Here is a 16,924-nt window from a genome sequence, read left to right as displayed (position 1 = left end):
TTCACTTAGAATCACATTTTCTCATTTTCCCATCTGACAAATATAAATCTTATTTTCACAGTAGATCTGCTTTGATGTTGACCAGTTTCCAAGAGATATATCTTGCTTTCTAGCCACTAAAAGCTCCAATGCATCCACAAACTATTTGGCAGTGAACTCAAAGACGCTAAAAGGCTTAGTAGCACAGAGAGGAGACTTGCTAAAGGGAGAAACACATTGTCCATTAACAATTAAAATTCTAAGTCAAACAAAGGAAAATTTTAAACATTCAAAGTTGTCCATAAGGTTTCCACTAACATCAGCTGAAATAGACGCCTCTCCGCTTTCCTGCTTTCATCGAGGAAATTGAAGCGACCACAAGAAATGTTTTGGGTTTTTCATAATACTGATGGAAAATATGCTGAGCTAACTCGAGCACTTTGTCAGCCAGACAGCATTTTCTTTCCTCCCTGCCGAACGTCCTGGAACACAACCAAGACGTCTCGAGAACATTTACCAGGGTCTCCGTTTAAAACCGACTTTTGTCAAAGCAGCAAAAAAAATCAATTTAAAAAATGAGGAAATAAAACAGGCACGGTGACATTGTCAGTCCAGAGTGGTTTAATGGTTTTATCAACCGGCAGGTTTGTCAAAGCACCATGAGAAACAAACTGAGCAATAACCTGCCTTTACATACGTCGGTGGCAGTAAGATGCATTCGGGAAGTGGTATTAAAGCATGAGTATTCAAATGCAAACAAAACATATCACCTTGGCGAACAGGTTTTATACATATTCAGACAAAAACACAACTTCGACAGCAGTTTCATACTTTGCAAGCCATGTGCAACGCTGTTCACAGCTGGCAGTAATTCTTAGGGAGCAGACACTGAAATGAATCGAATGTGAGCCACATTAGCGACTCTGTAGGTTGGGGGAAGGGCAGCAGAACACACTGGAGCCATAAACAGGGATTAGAGATGATCACGCAGATACTCACTTACTTCACTCTGAAAATACCAGCCAGCACTGTCCTGCTGCTGCTGCTGCTGCTGTGTGAACGTGCATCTGTATATGAGTGTAATCGTGTGGTAGGTGGGCATGCACGGGAACAAATCAGCTTTGAGTAGTTGATCTGGAACAAAGTGGCTCAGGAAGCAAGCAGAGCTGTGATTTTATTCCCTAATGTTCGTGAACATTCATAATCGGGGTTTATGGGAGCACAGGTTGGATGGGACGGGGAGATTTAGAGGGAGTCTGACAGCGACAGACAGAAACTAAAGATATACTGAGACAGTAAAGTATAGCTCAGCGCAGACGAGTCAGACAGCTGACGTGAAACCATTCCAGTGAAAGCCACAAGCTGGATAACAACAAATTTTGCTTTCCTCCTCCTTTCCACGAACATGTATCTTCACCTTAAGTGATCACACAGTGTGGGCCTGCATGCACGACGGGGCTTCACTTAAGTGTTACTTTCAACAGGAAGAGGAGGATGGATTTCACCCATTTTAAGTGCGCAGACACAGTAAATCTGTCCAACAGATTTCTGTGGGCTAGGAGCGGAGTTATATTCATAATAAGCCCTGGCAGTAGAAATGTGTGGCCCAAACCATGATAGTTAGGGTGCTGACAATAGTGAGACTCCACTAAACCATCATATGACTGTACTCCCCTGGAAAGTCTCACCTCGTGGACAAGCATCTTAAACGGCGTGAAACAACACAGCAGTTCCCCTGTTAGTCAGCGTAAATAAAAGGGAATTCTTTTTCACAGTACTGTTTTTCTTTTTCTTTCTGGAGGGCATTTTTTTACTCTTTATTTGAAAGTGCAGTGGAGATAGGAAATGGGGAGGCAGAGAAGGGGGGAATGACAAGCAGGAAAGGGCGCCCGGTGCGGGATTCGAACCAGGGCCGACGAGCTAAACACCACCCCCACAGCACTGTTTTTCTATCTCAGTCACTGGACAGGAGCTTAGAAACCATTAATCACACACACACACACACACACACACACACACACACACACACACACACATACACACAGAAAAAGAGAACAAATGGCTTTTCATCTGGAAGAAAATCAAGAAAAAGAAGGATACCAAAGGCATTTGGTCTCAGTCCCACTTTTGTCCAAGCGCTTTGACGGAGCAGGACAAGACTGCTGCAGAATGTTAAACACAGGTACTTGCCAAAGAAACACAGTGCCACAGCTTTACATTAAGAAAATAAAACAGCTAAACTCCATAGAGTATTTACATATTTCAGTACAGTGCAATAGTCAGACCTTCCATTTCTCTTCGTCAAATCTTTACAAATCTATAAGTCCGTGTGTTTTACAGAGTGAAGCAACACAGGCAAGGAATGCTTGAAATAAGAACTGCTACTCAACTGGCTATTAGAAAGTCCCCCTGCCAGCAGCTTCCTATAAACTAACAGACAGAGACTTTGTTTACATGCAGAGCAGTGCTGGACTGCAGGCAGTGGAACATCCTGCTAAGCCTTTGGAGCCCCCATCGGCATTCATGTGACTGTCAGTGGCAGTGCCTTTCAACCATGCGCATACATTTAGACATTGGTTTTTGTGTTAAAAGAAAACCATGCAGTCTGAGGAACAAATAACTGGAACAGTATTGACAACTTGTAAAAACACAGAACTTTGTTTGTGGGATGCTTGCACCATTAGTCAGCGTAGGATGGCCTACTTATCCAGCATTGAACTGAGTAACATTTGGTCGCGTCACACTGTAATAATCAAACCAGGGCTTCTGAGAGGGTATGTGGCTAAAAGGAAACACTGTTGTCACGCCTGAGAGACAAACCTGGAGCGCCTTGCCTACTTTTTGACTATGTTGGCTTGTGAATTTTGACTATTTTTCAGTTGAAACATTATAATAAGATGGGAAAAAGTAATGACTAAGATTGTGGTTATGCTAAACCAAAAGAAATTGTCCACTTGAAGACTGGACTGAGCGATGGAGCAGTGGGGCCAAAAATCTGCCTTAAAATACCTATTAGTGCACAATGCAGCAATCACAAAAAAAAGATGTGTCAAGAGAAGGTTTGGATATAAAAATACAAGAAAATATAAAACAGATTTCTTTTGGCATTGATTGGTAAATAGGTAGGTCAAAACACAGAAAAATCAACTAACAAGGTCACAGTCTTTTTAATTTTTTTTTTGTGGGCCATCTCATCCAACAGGGTCTTAGCATCGCCTCTTTGCGCCATTGCGCAGATTTTAAAAACCACCGGCGACGCCTACTTTCGAGCACGCTGGCTCGCCAGCCGCTTCATGAAGCAACACGTTACTGTCGAGATGATGACAATGCCGACAAACAAGGCGGACGATACTCCGATCACCAAGGGAATGAGAAGGAGGTCAACAGCTGAGGAGACAGAAAAGGACAAAAATAATGCAGTGATACAAACTGACTTTTGTAATAAGACTGCAAGGTTAATTTTAATCCCTTTCCTTTCAGTTTTTTAATAAATAGGGACAACATGTCATCGGGCGAGAGGTGGGGTGCACCCTGGATAGGTCTGACTCAAGGAAGCATACACACTGATAACCACCAATTCAATGGACTATAACACTATGAGCCAATCCTCCCGATCTTTATATGTGAAGTAAAACACAATCCACCACTACATTTGCAACCAAACCTGGATGTTCATGTGCATGGTCATGCAGTGATTATCATTTCACCCAAACCACCTTCAGATGAACAGGGCATTTATAACTTCTTCCAGTTGGAATGGTTTTAGCAGAAACAAGACCTCTATTCATGTCCACGCTGGCTTATTATGCCTTGACCACACATTTAAGTGCATCTGTGCATACATTTTGTAAATACAGATACCTTGTCTGCCGTTTTCTAGTGAGGGTATGAAATGGTTCCTCATTTGAGGTCAAGAGTAAAGGCAAGAAATCTACGCTGGCTGTCCTCCAACTTGGTATCACAGGTTGCCAGCTAGACCCCTTGTTCGATTCAGCTTTTCGATCCTCAAAACCACCAGAATAAATCTTGGCCTCTAAACTCCTCTGGAGTCATGCTGTAGCTGCACCAAGCAGCTTCCAGAGTCAAACTCTCTGCAGTGCTGCCCCAAAGAAACAGCGAAGTAAATAAACTATTCCCTCACATCAATTTGATGTGTCTAGGCACAGTAGGCGACACTTACCTCTGGAGTACAGGTAAACAGTCACTGAAGTTGACTCGGCTTTGGCCCCCGTGTTGTACCAGCTTCCATGTGGGTCCTGCCCCCACACCTCGGCATGACAGGAGTACATGCCCTGGTCATCCATTGTCGCTGCGTGGACTCTCAGTCTGTATTGAATGGCGGACAAGCGGTCGACGCTAATCTCGCTGCCGTTGACGTAGATATTTGCAACGCCGTTGTACAACAGGGCAGCTACCAACGTGGGTTTTTCCACCACAGGAGGCTTTGGTGGAGTAACAACAGATCCTCTCTGGATGAGTGGTTTCGGGATTGGCCACCGCAGCCACAGCACCTGAGCCTGAGCTGGGCCCGCGGTTGTCACAGTGGCATTACAAATTAAGGTGATGGTGCTGCCTCGTTTTAGTAGGGGGCCACGAGAGAGCTGAGCGACAGCTGATACCAAAACATCTGTGGAGGGAAGCGGAGCAGTGGAAAAAATCACATTAGAGATGGTAAACTATAAAGTAAGGATACCCTGATGCAAATGCTGGCATCAGTGCGACACTGCACTCTTCAAACTACTCTGGTAAACCGCATTCAAACGCTTTAACTCATAGAACCTATGGTTAAAACATGTAACCAACATGAGATACACTGATGTGTAGTTGGTGACAGTAACGGACCTCCGATCTGATTTCCCAAACCAACAACCAAACTCAAAACATAATGAGGAAACCAGGTAGTGATGAGGAAGTTAGCCAACAAGCTCCAAGTATTTTGGAGCTGATAATGAGTTTCCCACGGCTCATCAGTGAACACCTCTGGAAAAGATCTCCTCTGGCTCTGTTTGCAGCATCACCCACAAAACGTGTCATTATATATCATGTATGTCATTATAACAGTTAATCAACATAGATCGAATTAGATAATCAACAACTACAATGTGGATACGATTTTGAACGACTAATGACCAGACTGGAACAAGCAAATTGTCCCACTCCAGGGCAGATATTACACCTGAGCCTCACCTTTGGTCTTCAGGTTGACAGTGACTCCCTCTGACCTCTGGGTGAGCGTTGCTGGCATGGAGAGGCCAGGGTTTGTCCTTCCAGCATACACACTCACCACACACCGGTACACCCCCGAGTCGGCAGGCCGGGCTGAGAAGAGCTTCAGGGAGTACCTCCCCTCTGCCACTTTCTCCATGGAGCCACCACTGGCTCTGCTGAGGTCATCCCCCCAGCTCACTATGCCATCCGGGTTCATGCGGGCCACCTCCACCTGAACATGTAACACAGAAAATATTAGACTGTGAATTTAAATCATTCGGTGAATTTATTTGTCTTTGGTTAGATCTGTCGATGCTTGGTTAATCTCTCAGCACATTTAATCCCTGCACTATCTTTCTACATACAAGCTGACGCAACTGAGCTGTACAAACTGAAAACATGAAATGAGCCGAATAACAGCACCTCGACTCCTCCGGTCCCAACCGCATCACTGCTTACAGATCCCCTTTTCATCCACTGAACCAGAAGGCCAGACTTTACATCAGACGGCAGCCCCAACACCTCACAGGTCAGGATGAGAGGAGAACCAACTTGCAGGGTCACCTCCTCTCTGGGCGAGGACGTCACTCGCAGAGACTCCGCTGGGGAAAGGAAAGAGATGCAAAGAGAAAGAGAGAGAGAAATAAAAGTTTGAGTAGTGAAGTAGTTGAAATTGTTCTCTGAGAGTTCTATTTCTCTGAGAGTGGCTACATTTAATAACCAGGATAAAATCACCTAAACTAAAGAGAAAAGAGCAAAATGCCTAACTACTACTGGATTAATATTACATGAGTTTATACGAATACCCACCCACATTTTATTCTGTGTAGATTTTACTTTCTTTTATCTATTTTATTTGTGTATTTCTATGCATTCTCCATTTTGCTCTCGTACTTGTTCAGCACTTTGTTGTTTTAAACGTTGTTTTAAATGTGCCATACAAATGAATAATGTACAATAATGTACAGCATAGAACAGCAGAGTCAACACAGAATTATACTTTTATGGATAAAAACAACTTCACTACAGAAATAAAGCAGAAGTGCGTATGTGCATCTTATATAAATGGGAAATTATTAGCTTTTTATAATTGTAAGCTATCAACACTAAGCCATTGTGTGCGCAAAGCCTCAGTGAGCCACAACTTTTCTAAAGACTCTTGATAATGGACACGCTATTTAAGTAAACAAAAGAAGACACGTCACACTATTGTATTAGTCAGACAACAGGGCCAGAAGAATCAGGACTAAATAGTGCTTGTCAGTGAGTGTCTGTCTGAAACAATGCAGCTACTGATGAGATCTAATGCTTCAGCTCTAGTGGGAACCCCAAAATTTCAAGACCAGTCGACCTACGAATCTTTTACTAAAAATCGCAAAAAGGGAGAAGCTGAAGTGCTTGAAGGAATGATTTCTAGATGCAGCAGCTCTGTTTTTAAGGACACATCTGTCCGACAGAACGATAGTCATCCTCTTTGCAAGTCACAAGAGGTCAAGGTGGGAGAAAAGATTACTTAATCCTTTAGATCTACACAAGCGCTTAGAATTTAAACTGAGCCAAAACAGCAAGGCAAAGCTATCCAGCTGCACAGCTAGCCTGCCACTGACCTATTAAATCCAGCTGGATAATCAACAAGAGAGCTGAGCATTTAGCTTGTCAGTCAGGTGACAGCTGAAGTCCTGAACAGATTGAGGGACAGAAAATGAATTGGTAGCCATTTCTAGAGTTAAAGACTTTATAGGTTCCCAAATGTGAGAACTGGCTGCTTTTCTTGGTCTTACACCACGGTAAATTTAGACCTAAACCTTTTATTGCTTCTCCTAGAAATGTTTTCTCTGAGAAAAAATAAAGAAGATATTTCATAATCGCAAATTATTATGTGCTGACAATAAAAGTAGGTGACAACACTTGCACACAGGAGCCGCACTAACCCCTGACCCTGCAGAGAACCCCTTACACCTAATGAACCTGAGCGCCAAACAAAAAAACAAGGCAACGCGTTGAATATAAATGTCTATCCAGTAATTTAATCAGCCGCCCATCCATGCAGTCTGTAAACTGATCAGCTAGCTCGGCACTCAGCTGAGCTCTGAGTAACACGAACATCCAGGACTTGAGCCTGAACACTGGACACAGTCCAATGTACTCAATGGCTCTACAAGTCCAGACCGACTGACACCACTTACTTGGCAGGAAGAGAGGAGAGAATAAAGAGCCTTGAACCGACAAGTAGAAACCAAACCTCTGATGTTTTTCATTCATTAGCTGTGTTTCTATTACATTTTTTCACAAAATAAAAGCGATATTTTGGAAATTTTGATAAAGTACCATTGCACTTTGTATGTGTTTCCATTGAAAGGTGTTGAGCTGCAATTCTCATAAAGTCTTGTCTTGTGATAACCCATAATTCTCTCAAATTCTCTTTGAGGACTTCCCTTTGAGGAAGATGGACTTCATATGAACTGGTCACATGACCCCCTGCATCATCTCTGGTGATGGGTAATTGCAAGAAAAGTGTTTCCATTGGACTTCTGCAATACACTGTTATGTCAATAAAAGTGTTTTAGTGACATTTTTGAATTGTAAACATTACCAGTTCTGTATTACAATATTTAAGTTTTGCATACTTCTAGAGCTAATGGAAACACAGCAACTGTCTCAGATGTGATCTATTTTACAATCACCTGGTTTTATTACTTACAGCAGGGATCTTTTTCAGGCCAAGGACCCCAAAACTGATGGAGAGATTAAGTAGGGAATTTAATATAGATCACATGTAGGGGACCTGTATTATGTGTTCTATATTAAACTTAGCCTAGCGCTATTTATAAATATACAGTATTATTATAATTTTGCATTCAGTATTGAGTTATCCCTTATCCCTTTACTAACATGTTGGATTTATGTTAATGTGTGTTTAAAGAAATAAAAAATATATATAAAAAAGTCTAATCATCCAAAGATTTTGCGACCCCCCCCCCCACCCCTGCAGTACCCCCACGGAGCCTCTAGGGGTCCTGGACCCCTGTTAAAGACTATTACAGCATAATCTTCACGTGTATGCTGTCTGAAGAATGATCACAAAACAATCAGCTGTTGTGAATTTGCCACGTGTCATCGTGGTTTTTGCAGCACACTAACTAGAAGTTACTCAGTCACACTCAGTTACCTAGCTGCTGGACAGTCAAGTTGCCAATGTCCAGTGTCCTCTGTGCAATCTTCTGCCACGATCGATCTGGGTCCAGAATCCACTGCGAGGCCTCACAGAAATACGAGCCGGTGTCGTCTGGCTGCACCGCCCTCATCTTCATCACGTACACACCCTGGCCTCCCTCTCCGCTCCTTTTCTCCAGCGTGATCTCTCCGGCGTCGTAGCGCTTCTGGTAGAAACGTCCGGGGACGATCGCCAGGAACTTGTCGATGGAGATAATCTCTCTAACCGTGCTGACCTCACCCCCAGCTTCAGTCCCCGAAACCTCTCCAATGCCACGCTTCCCAAATGTGATGGAAAGATGGGTAAGCTGCTCCGATTGGATGCTGGATGAACACGTCAGCGTTAATTCAGCCCCTTCTGGCACGGGCTGGCCAGTGAGTGAGCGGGAATAGCTGATCTGCAGCGTGTCTGGGATCACTATGGGTGAACAAAGACACACAGAAAGACAACGACATTACAAGGAGCTGCTGCAGAGGCCTGATTTATATTATATTGCCCCTGTGTGCTGTTTAGCTCCTTCCATGTTTAGAACAATAAAAGCAAATCATGAAATGAGGTTGGCACTTTCAAGTCTTTTATCTCCCTTAGCCTCGGCCAGTAGCTTCACCAACGGAAGAGGGAATATTATGACGATACACAACGATAAAACTAACACCCAGCATCCTCCAAACTAAGAAGTACACAAACAACATGATTAACAGAAACAAAACTGGTTACCATATGGATGGTGTGAAACTGCCTAAATATTTCTGGACAGCTTGAACAGATGGATCTCGGCGTAACAAGTTCACAGAGAGAAAGAGAAGCAAACTAGTCCAGATGGTGAGTATAAAAATGAGACGAAAATGAGGAATGATGCTCCAGATTGTACATGTAACAAAATTAGTCATTGAATCATGCCTGCCTGATAGCATTTTCTGTTAGTGTAAGTCCCAAGACTGACCCTGAATGTGACTGTTTGTTGTATATGTCAAAGCTAAAACAAGATTATGGAGTTGCAACCAGAGCTGCAGATCGTTTGGAAACATCTGACAGAAGCTGCTCATGCAACAGATCTGTTGTGATGTCTAACTTTGAGAATATTATGTCCAGTGTAATGAAAATAAATTATGAATCTGCTAGTGTTTTATTCTATGCTCTCTCTTTCACATTTACTGGCAGAAGGAATTAGGTTCAATACACCCTATTCTATTTTGGCTGCCACAAAAACAGAAAAACAGGACTACTTCTGAAACAGTACTACTACAGTGTACTTTATGGATTTAAACATATTTATTGAAGCTCTGCTTTGCTGCAATCCCTGGCCAGTAAAACAGATTTGTAAAGTCACAGAGTTGGTTGGTTCACAGATTAAGTCACGTAATATATGGTGCTTTATTTTCAAAAGAAATATTCCTAACATGTGCAGCATTCCATCATTTCATGGTAAAGATTATTAGCATCAGTAGGATGAAAGGACATAATATTGTTACAGGACTTCGAAGCAATAACTAGAGAACAGCATATACCAACATCCTTTATCTTGAGTCTTACCTTTCACAGTTACTGAGCCGCTGTAGTTCCCCTGGTAGGTGCTGTCCGTGCTGGGTGTGTAGCACTCATATTTTCCCTGATCTTCAGTCCGGAGCCTCTGGATCATCAGCCGGACCTTGTCCCCAGAGTCCCTCTCCACCCTCACCTCCCCGTTCCTCACCCGGGGCTGGAACGGGGCGTATGGGAAGCCCTTGTCCCTGGTCGACACCACCCCCATCTGTCTTCCACCAGCATCATCTCTGTACAGGAACCACTCGAAGTCCTGCGTACGAGGGCCTTCGTATCCCGACACGGTGCAGGGCAGCGAGAGAGGGAAGCCAGCAACTCGGAACAGGGGTCCGGCGGGAACAGTTACATCGCGGCACACAGCATACTGGAGTACTGTGAAATGAAAAAGAAACCCGAGATAAGCAAGAATGTGAGGTGAGTCAGTGGGAAAGACCGGAACCGGTCTCAGTTTGTGTGGGTCACTGTTTTGCCTCGCAGCATGTTTGGTGCACGGACTCACCGCTCAATACTCTGAGCTGATGACGGGCTAACAGGATATCAATACATTAAATAGCCGAACACTAGGGATGAGGCTCTGCGCCAGCTTCCTCAGAACAGCTTTACACATTTAGAAAAGAAATACAATATCTCAGTGAGGTCATGCATTAATTATTTTGTCAGGGGTAGTGTCTTAAGGGGCAGTTCACCAAAGCTAATATATACCAGTCGATTGTCTTATAGTGCTGTGTTTATAGTAATGTTTGCTGATGGTGGTTGTATTTCACTCCATGCGTAATAGTTTTTCCTATAATTTGTCATAAAGAATGAAATATTATAATCCCCTAAAGCCTAATGTGCTGTGTTTAAACTCCACATTAAAACTGAACAAAACTAAGGCAGCAGAGTGAAGCCAGTTTTCTTTTTTTTAGGCAACAGGCGGCGTCATCACTGTACGGCACTGTTATAAATTATTAAAAAGATATTCAAACATTTCTTCTCAGTGCACATGCAGCAACAGACAAAAGCCAAGTTTAGAGTAATGAAGTAAACACGATATGTTTGAACTACAAATCACAGGGAAACTGACTGAAAATATTTCACTCATGCATAAAGGGAGAACTAAAATGAACACGTCTCTTTACCGCTAAACAGAAGTCTGGTTTCAGTGTCAGTGTTCCTGAAATGGTGGCTTCAGGTCAACAGACACTCTCTTTAAGCTACAAGAACTGAAACTTCTCAACTATTCTCTCATTCTTAGGAAACTTGCCGAAAGTATTTGCATGGTGCTACCGATGCATGTTAAATAAAACAGGTCAGATTTTAGCATCTCCTGAGACACAGAAGTAACTGAATTGTTTCCTCTTTTAACAGAAGAGGTAAAATATGAGAGACATTCTGTAAGGATTATTGATTTCAGAGTTTCAGAATCCTTCTATTCACTGTTTCCATGCAATTTGTGGAAAATAATAACTATTGGTCAAATGATTAGGTAGCTAATTGAAGAACTGGTATGAAATATGATAACTGATTGATTAAGAGATTCGCAGACACTGTCTCATACGGGATGATATAACTTGATATGTATAGTTAACCAGGTATTTTAGGAGTTAGATAGATAGATTTTGCAATTTCGCAAAAGAGATTCTGGTGTTGGTCAAATAAAACAAGCAATATGAACAGCTCAGCTTAGGATGAAACATTTGAATTATTTTTATAGCATTACAAAATAATGACCAAATTATTAGAGACTCAAAATAATTGATAATGCAGCCCACCGTCTCCACAAAAATCCAGAGTATAAAATAACGATAAAAAACCTAATTTTAAATAGAAAATGTTCAGTCATACATATGTGCACACTAAAACATGTCACAAATTCAAAGAAAAAAGATCTGAACGGCTCACATAAATTAACTTCAGAACTATACTGCCATTTAGTCTTCAGTTGGCCAGACAGAGGTCAGACAGCTGATGGGATCAATATGTTTATCACATATTTTGGAGGGAAACAATTCAGGATTACCGCAGTGTCTCTGCAAACTGTTAAAAATATCATTTTAATATGAGTTTAATACTAAATGACTGTTGCTCCAAAGGATAAAAATGAATTTTATGAACTTTAAATGCAAATGAGATATGATCATCCTGACATAACAAGCACTACAGCCCCACCTAGCAACTGTTCTGAACAAAGATTACCTTGTTACTTAATAACACACTTAGCCAAAATGAATAACTACCCAAACAACTAGATATACAAGAGGAGTGTGTTTTGACATGCAAGTGAGTGTGTGCATATGTCCCTAAAACAACTGGAGCTTTCTCACAGGCAGAGCTGCAGCCCGACAACACGCCTATAGATAATGACATGGGAGACTAGTGGGAGGCTTAAGCGGATCAAGTCCTAATTAACATTGGGCCCGGCCTGATAGGGCTGGGGGACACCACAGCTTGTGACAATGCTCAATACTGTCTGGATTAAATGATGTGCAACACAGGGACCCTTCGTCTTCTAATCAAGGACCCACAAAGACATGTATGTTGGCCCACAAACCTCTGACTGATACTATTATGCCCCAAGGAAGCCTGACTCTTATTAGATATGATTCATGGTTAACTGTGAGCAAGGAGATAAAACCAATGTCAGCCATACACTCTCTCTCTATCCAAACTGTCAGGTCAAACTATAGTAAGTTTAAAAATGTAAAAGTCCCCGTTTTAAAAATATTAACGTGCATACATTGCCCTGTGTACCATAAAGAAACATACTTATTTTAAACTTTTAAGTGCATTTATTTTGTTGTTTTGTGACGTCGCTGCAACACACCTAAAGATAGCAGCGTTTCTGTCTTAGCGGAAACTTGAATGTCAACATTTTTGCCATGACAGCAGTAGATGAAAAGAAACAAATGTAGGAACTTTATGGACATATTATGACCACAGAGCGCAACTTAAAACAAGTAATAAAACATAAATGATCAGCCAAACATGAAGTGTAAAGGGGGATCAATAACTTAATGTGTCCACAGAAGAACAAACACGTTTATCATTATGCAAATAGCCCCACTGTGTCCAAATAAAGCAATGCCCAGGACTTCCTGGATGCCACACCTGTGCGACTTGGAAGAGACTTCTATCCGACCAGTCTCTTTTGCATTTGCAGGTAATAAAAAAAAGATAAATATTTTGATAGCTGAGGCACAGATGAGAAAAGGACGCCTTTAATGGCTATGATTGCATGATAAACCCGCAGCCTAACAAACCGGAGTAAAGCTACATGCTGTGACTAATATCTAAATTAATACTCTGATTGAAGAAACAATCATGCAAATGCAAAGTCTCCGTGTGACAGATGGCGGGGGCGGCGGTTTGTGCCGAGCCCACAGAGCAAACAGGTACAACAACACAAACGCGGAGGGACTCACCCCAGTGCAGAAATACAAATAATGCAGTTTTCACAGAAGAAGCCATCATGGTCCTCATCTTCCTCGCCGCTGATGTCCAGATAGATTAGTCAGATCTCTCTCTCCGTGTTCCTCGACTCGTTTACCGCCGATCATAGTTCATACCGCCGCGATGACCGATGGGATTATCTGCGAGGAGGGAGAATAGTGGGCAACAATGAAGCCAAACCACAGTTTACACAGAGCAGAGCAGAGGTGACGCCATCGGCTAAATGCAAGCTCAATGAACAGTGGTGTGCACGGAGATGCGTGCAATATTGCACATTTAATCACCCTTTCTCGTGCAGCGTCACATGCCCATCAGCAGAAGCCCTGATCCATAATATGTCGCTTTTTAAATTCAAACCGCCTCCTCAAACACGTTGTCCGGTGTAACCGTGGAGCGGCTCTCGGCATCACAAGGTGGAGGGGCGGGGGGGTGGGTTAGTGTCTGTGTGTGTGTGTGTGTGTGTGGAGGTGGAGGGGGAGTGGTTTGTGATAAAAGGGGGAGGAGCGCTAATGACAAACAGTCAGGCTAGTCCAATTGGCCAAGAAATAGCGAACGGGACATTTTGAACCAATCACAATAGAGAGTATCGAGAGAGCGCGGTAAAACCGCAAGGGGGCGCCAGAGCCACAAACAGGCGGTCCGTCCTGTGGCCCGAACAGGTGAATTAAAGGCTCGATCCATAGGCTGTTGTTTATAATATTATTATTATGTACAGTCTGTGACTCAGTGAGTGTCTGTGAGGATCCTCAGTGATCCAGGTCAAGGTATATCTAAAAACAAGGACAACCACATTGATTCAGTTTATGCTCAGTCAATGCTCGGAGGCGGAAGATTGTTACACAACTGAAACTCATTTGACTCAGGTGTTTTGTATTAAAACAAAAAACAAACAAAAAACAAAAACAAACAAACCAAAAAATAAATAAATTTAAAACAAAACAGAGGCCCCCTTTCAATTTTTTCCCTCCACAGGACTTTAAACAGGAAACCTCTTCACTTTCATTATTGTAATGCTCTAAAAAAGTATAATATTCTTGATCTAGACAGATATCAAATCTTAGTTTTAAATGTTCTTGCCCCTCCACCACTGAATGAAGTCATGAACAGAAAACGCATTGAAGGAAGAAGAACAAGAGCTGTAACCAGAGGTGACTATAATGTACCGATGCGTAGAACTAAATTCTTCTGGTCTTATCTGAAAGAAGAACACATTCCTAAAACAACTTACCGCCAAACATCCGAAACTGTGACAACTACCTACTTTTTACCTAAAAAAAGAAAAAAAAAAATCTCAAACACTGGTTAAAAATAAACCTAAATAGTTTTCTTAATCTGATGCATTCTCTGGTTTGGTTCTTGGTCCATTAATGATTTTTTAAATTTATTTTTTATGTAATTGTGGGTCAGATGTCTTGTCATAATACTGTCTGTCTGTGTCCTTTTTGTTTTGTTTTAACATTGTCTATCTGTGTCTGGTTCTGTAATTGTCTGTTATATATTGTTGTTTTAAAGTCTTCTCTGTCTGTGTTGTGTAACTACCTTGGGACTACAGCTAAAAATTAGCCTTTGTGCTAAGTCCGATGCCTTGTCTCAATTCAATAAACTAATAATAATAATAATAATAATAATAATAGTAATTGCTGCTTGGTTTTCTCACTTGGAATAACAAGGTCACTTTTCTCTATTATTGGAATAATAGTTTCATAATAATGTTGAGTTACTGGTTATTTAAGAGATGTGATCTGCTCTTTTCTTATAAGGATTTTGTTTGTCAAAATGTAATATTCCTGGGGATTAAGTAAAAATCTTTGATGCAATACCCTCTGGAGCCTCGGCTGTTCTGTCCAAAATTTGCCCCTGTTCTCCCCAACCGACACTCACTAACAAAACTTGATTTTTTTTATTATTTAACAAATCGGACAAATTCAAATGAGACATTGCTTCATTATTGTGCACGATATATTACAGAAGGCATCTCTAATAAGTTTAAAGACATATTTTTGTATCCATAAATTCTAATCTTTTCTCTATTTAAGTGAATAGCAGTTAGAATAGTAGACACTGGCATGCACTTAAGTGCAAATGATTGTGTATTTGTTGGTAATATTTTGGGCTTTTGGTCTAGATCTGTGAGATTTATCATAATCAATCATCATCAGTCAAGGTAACTAATGAGTAATCCCCTTTAACACCTGGGACTGGTTAGCTGCTAACACTTCTGTCCGTTTGCAGCAATGAAATACTGAATCACTAATCATTTGCTCCTTGGCAGGGTCTGATACAATTTCCCGGGGGAGACATCCCAAAGGGACCAATAAAGTCAAGTCTAAGTCTAAGTCTCTAAAATGAAATTGATGATTTGCAGTTAATAATGTACCATAGTCACTAAATTTAAATTGAAAGCTCCATCAAAAGCACATTTTCAAGCATTGAAATTGTCCTGGGAGAATGCAGCCAATTATCCCAGGGAAATTTAGATGCATTTAGTTCAAATGTATTTGCATTTTATTTAGTTATTTGTTTGTTTTCCAAAAATCAGTCAGTACAAATAAGCTGTATCTGAGGATACTGTACCACTTTTTATATTTATGGTTAAAGTGACATATCTGTTTCATGTGGAGGAATCCAGACCTGGAGTGGGTTTTTTGGAAAGTAAGATGCATACATGTTGCTGATAAATGCTGCGTTCTTGGTATACTTGCTATTTATATTCTACTTCTGAAACAGAAACAGCAGGTCACAGTGAGAGCAACACTCTCAAATTGCTTGTTACCGAAATAACTAATAGGTTTAGATTAATTACAGACGACAGTTGTGAACAAGACAAACTTCCTAGCCACCTACACAGAATCTCATTTACAGCTGTGAAGTTCACTATGGTTCCTACAATACAGATAAACTGTGTTGTACTTCTGCTAATTATACAACTCTAACAGTCTGTGCTGATATTCTGTGACACCAGTTTAGAGTTGAATGACTTCAATAAATGCATTTTCAATACTTTTTGAATATATGCCAATACTTATATTACCTATATTCTCTTCTATTGTATTTTTTCTTATTATTTTTATCTTATTATTTATATTACAATTAGTATCACACAAGACTCTAATCTCTGCCATTCAACTGTTTTTTTTGTTTGTTTTTTTGTTGTTGTTGTTGTTTTAAGATTGAGCTGTTTTGCAGAAAAATGTGCATCACACTGAACATTCATAAAAGAGAAAAAAGCAGAAAAAAGAGTAGTCTGAGGGACAAGTAGGCAGATAGTTCTACAACATGTTCAAGTTAAAAGGTACAAGATAACGTCCAAGCAGCTAGCTGTACCTGTGACCACAGCTGAAGGTCGGTTATGCATTAATCAACCTTCTTGGATGTAGCTTCAAGAAATGTATAGTTATGAGGTGAAAAGGGGGAATATGAAGGAATTTGCAAAAACAGAAGTTACACTGGTCTGGGGAGACTATCCTTTGGACACATTACAGCAATTTGTAATATAAGCAGCATTTTTATCCATTGTTAATGTGAACATAATAATTAGAGTAGCTTCAA

The 16,924-nt window shown here is 41.1% G+C and overlaps 1 protein-coding gene across 1 annotated transcript; it reads right to left on the bottom strand.

Annotated features, from left to right (window-relative positions):
* Window positions 1-582: 582 nt before the first annotated feature.
* On the bottom strand, window positions 583-13,808 carry igsf8 (immunoglobulin superfamily, member 8). The gene is made up of 8 exons (XM_047583619.1): window positions 13,660-13,808; window positions 13,348-13,515; window positions 9,935-10,315; window positions 8,357-8,818; window positions 5,611-5,789; window positions 5,167-5,419; window positions 4,160-4,606; window positions 583-3,366 (listed from the first exon to the last, which is right to left on the bottom strand). Exons 2-8 carry the CDS (start codon window positions 13,403-13,405, stop codon window positions 3,239-3,241), a joined length of 1,908 nt encoding a protein of 635 aa, XP_047439575.1. The 5' UTR covers window positions 13,406-13,515; window positions 13,660-13,808; the 3' UTR covers window positions 583-3,238.
* Between the last annotated feature and the right edge of the window lie 3,116 nt (window positions 13,809-16,924).

This window comes from Mugil cephalus, chromosome 4 (assembly GCF_022458985.1).
Source record: "Mugil cephalus isolate CIBA_MC_2020 chromosome 4, CIBA_Mcephalus_1.1, whole genome shotgun sequence".
NCBI classification, from domain to species: domain Eukaryota; kingdom Metazoa; phylum Chordata; class Actinopteri; order Mugiliformes; family Mugilidae; genus Mugil; species Mugil cephalus.
Note: the sequence above shows the minus strand (reverse complement) of the source record. Positions and strands in the feature narration are given on the sequence as shown.

Coding starts and splice junctions, on each gene's coding strand:
- igsf8 (XM_047583619.1), bottom strand. CDS start 13,405: ATGAGGACCATGATGGCTTCTTCTGTGAAAACTGCATTATTTGTATTT. Junction 8,819..9,934: donor CGGCTCAGTAACTGTGAAAG/GTAAGACTCAAG, acceptor GTTCACCCATAG/TGATCCCAGACACGCTGCAG. Junction 3,367..4,159: donor TGTTTACCTGTACTCCAGAG/GTAAGTGTCGCC, acceptor CTGTCTCCTCAG/CTGTTGACCTCCTTCTCATT.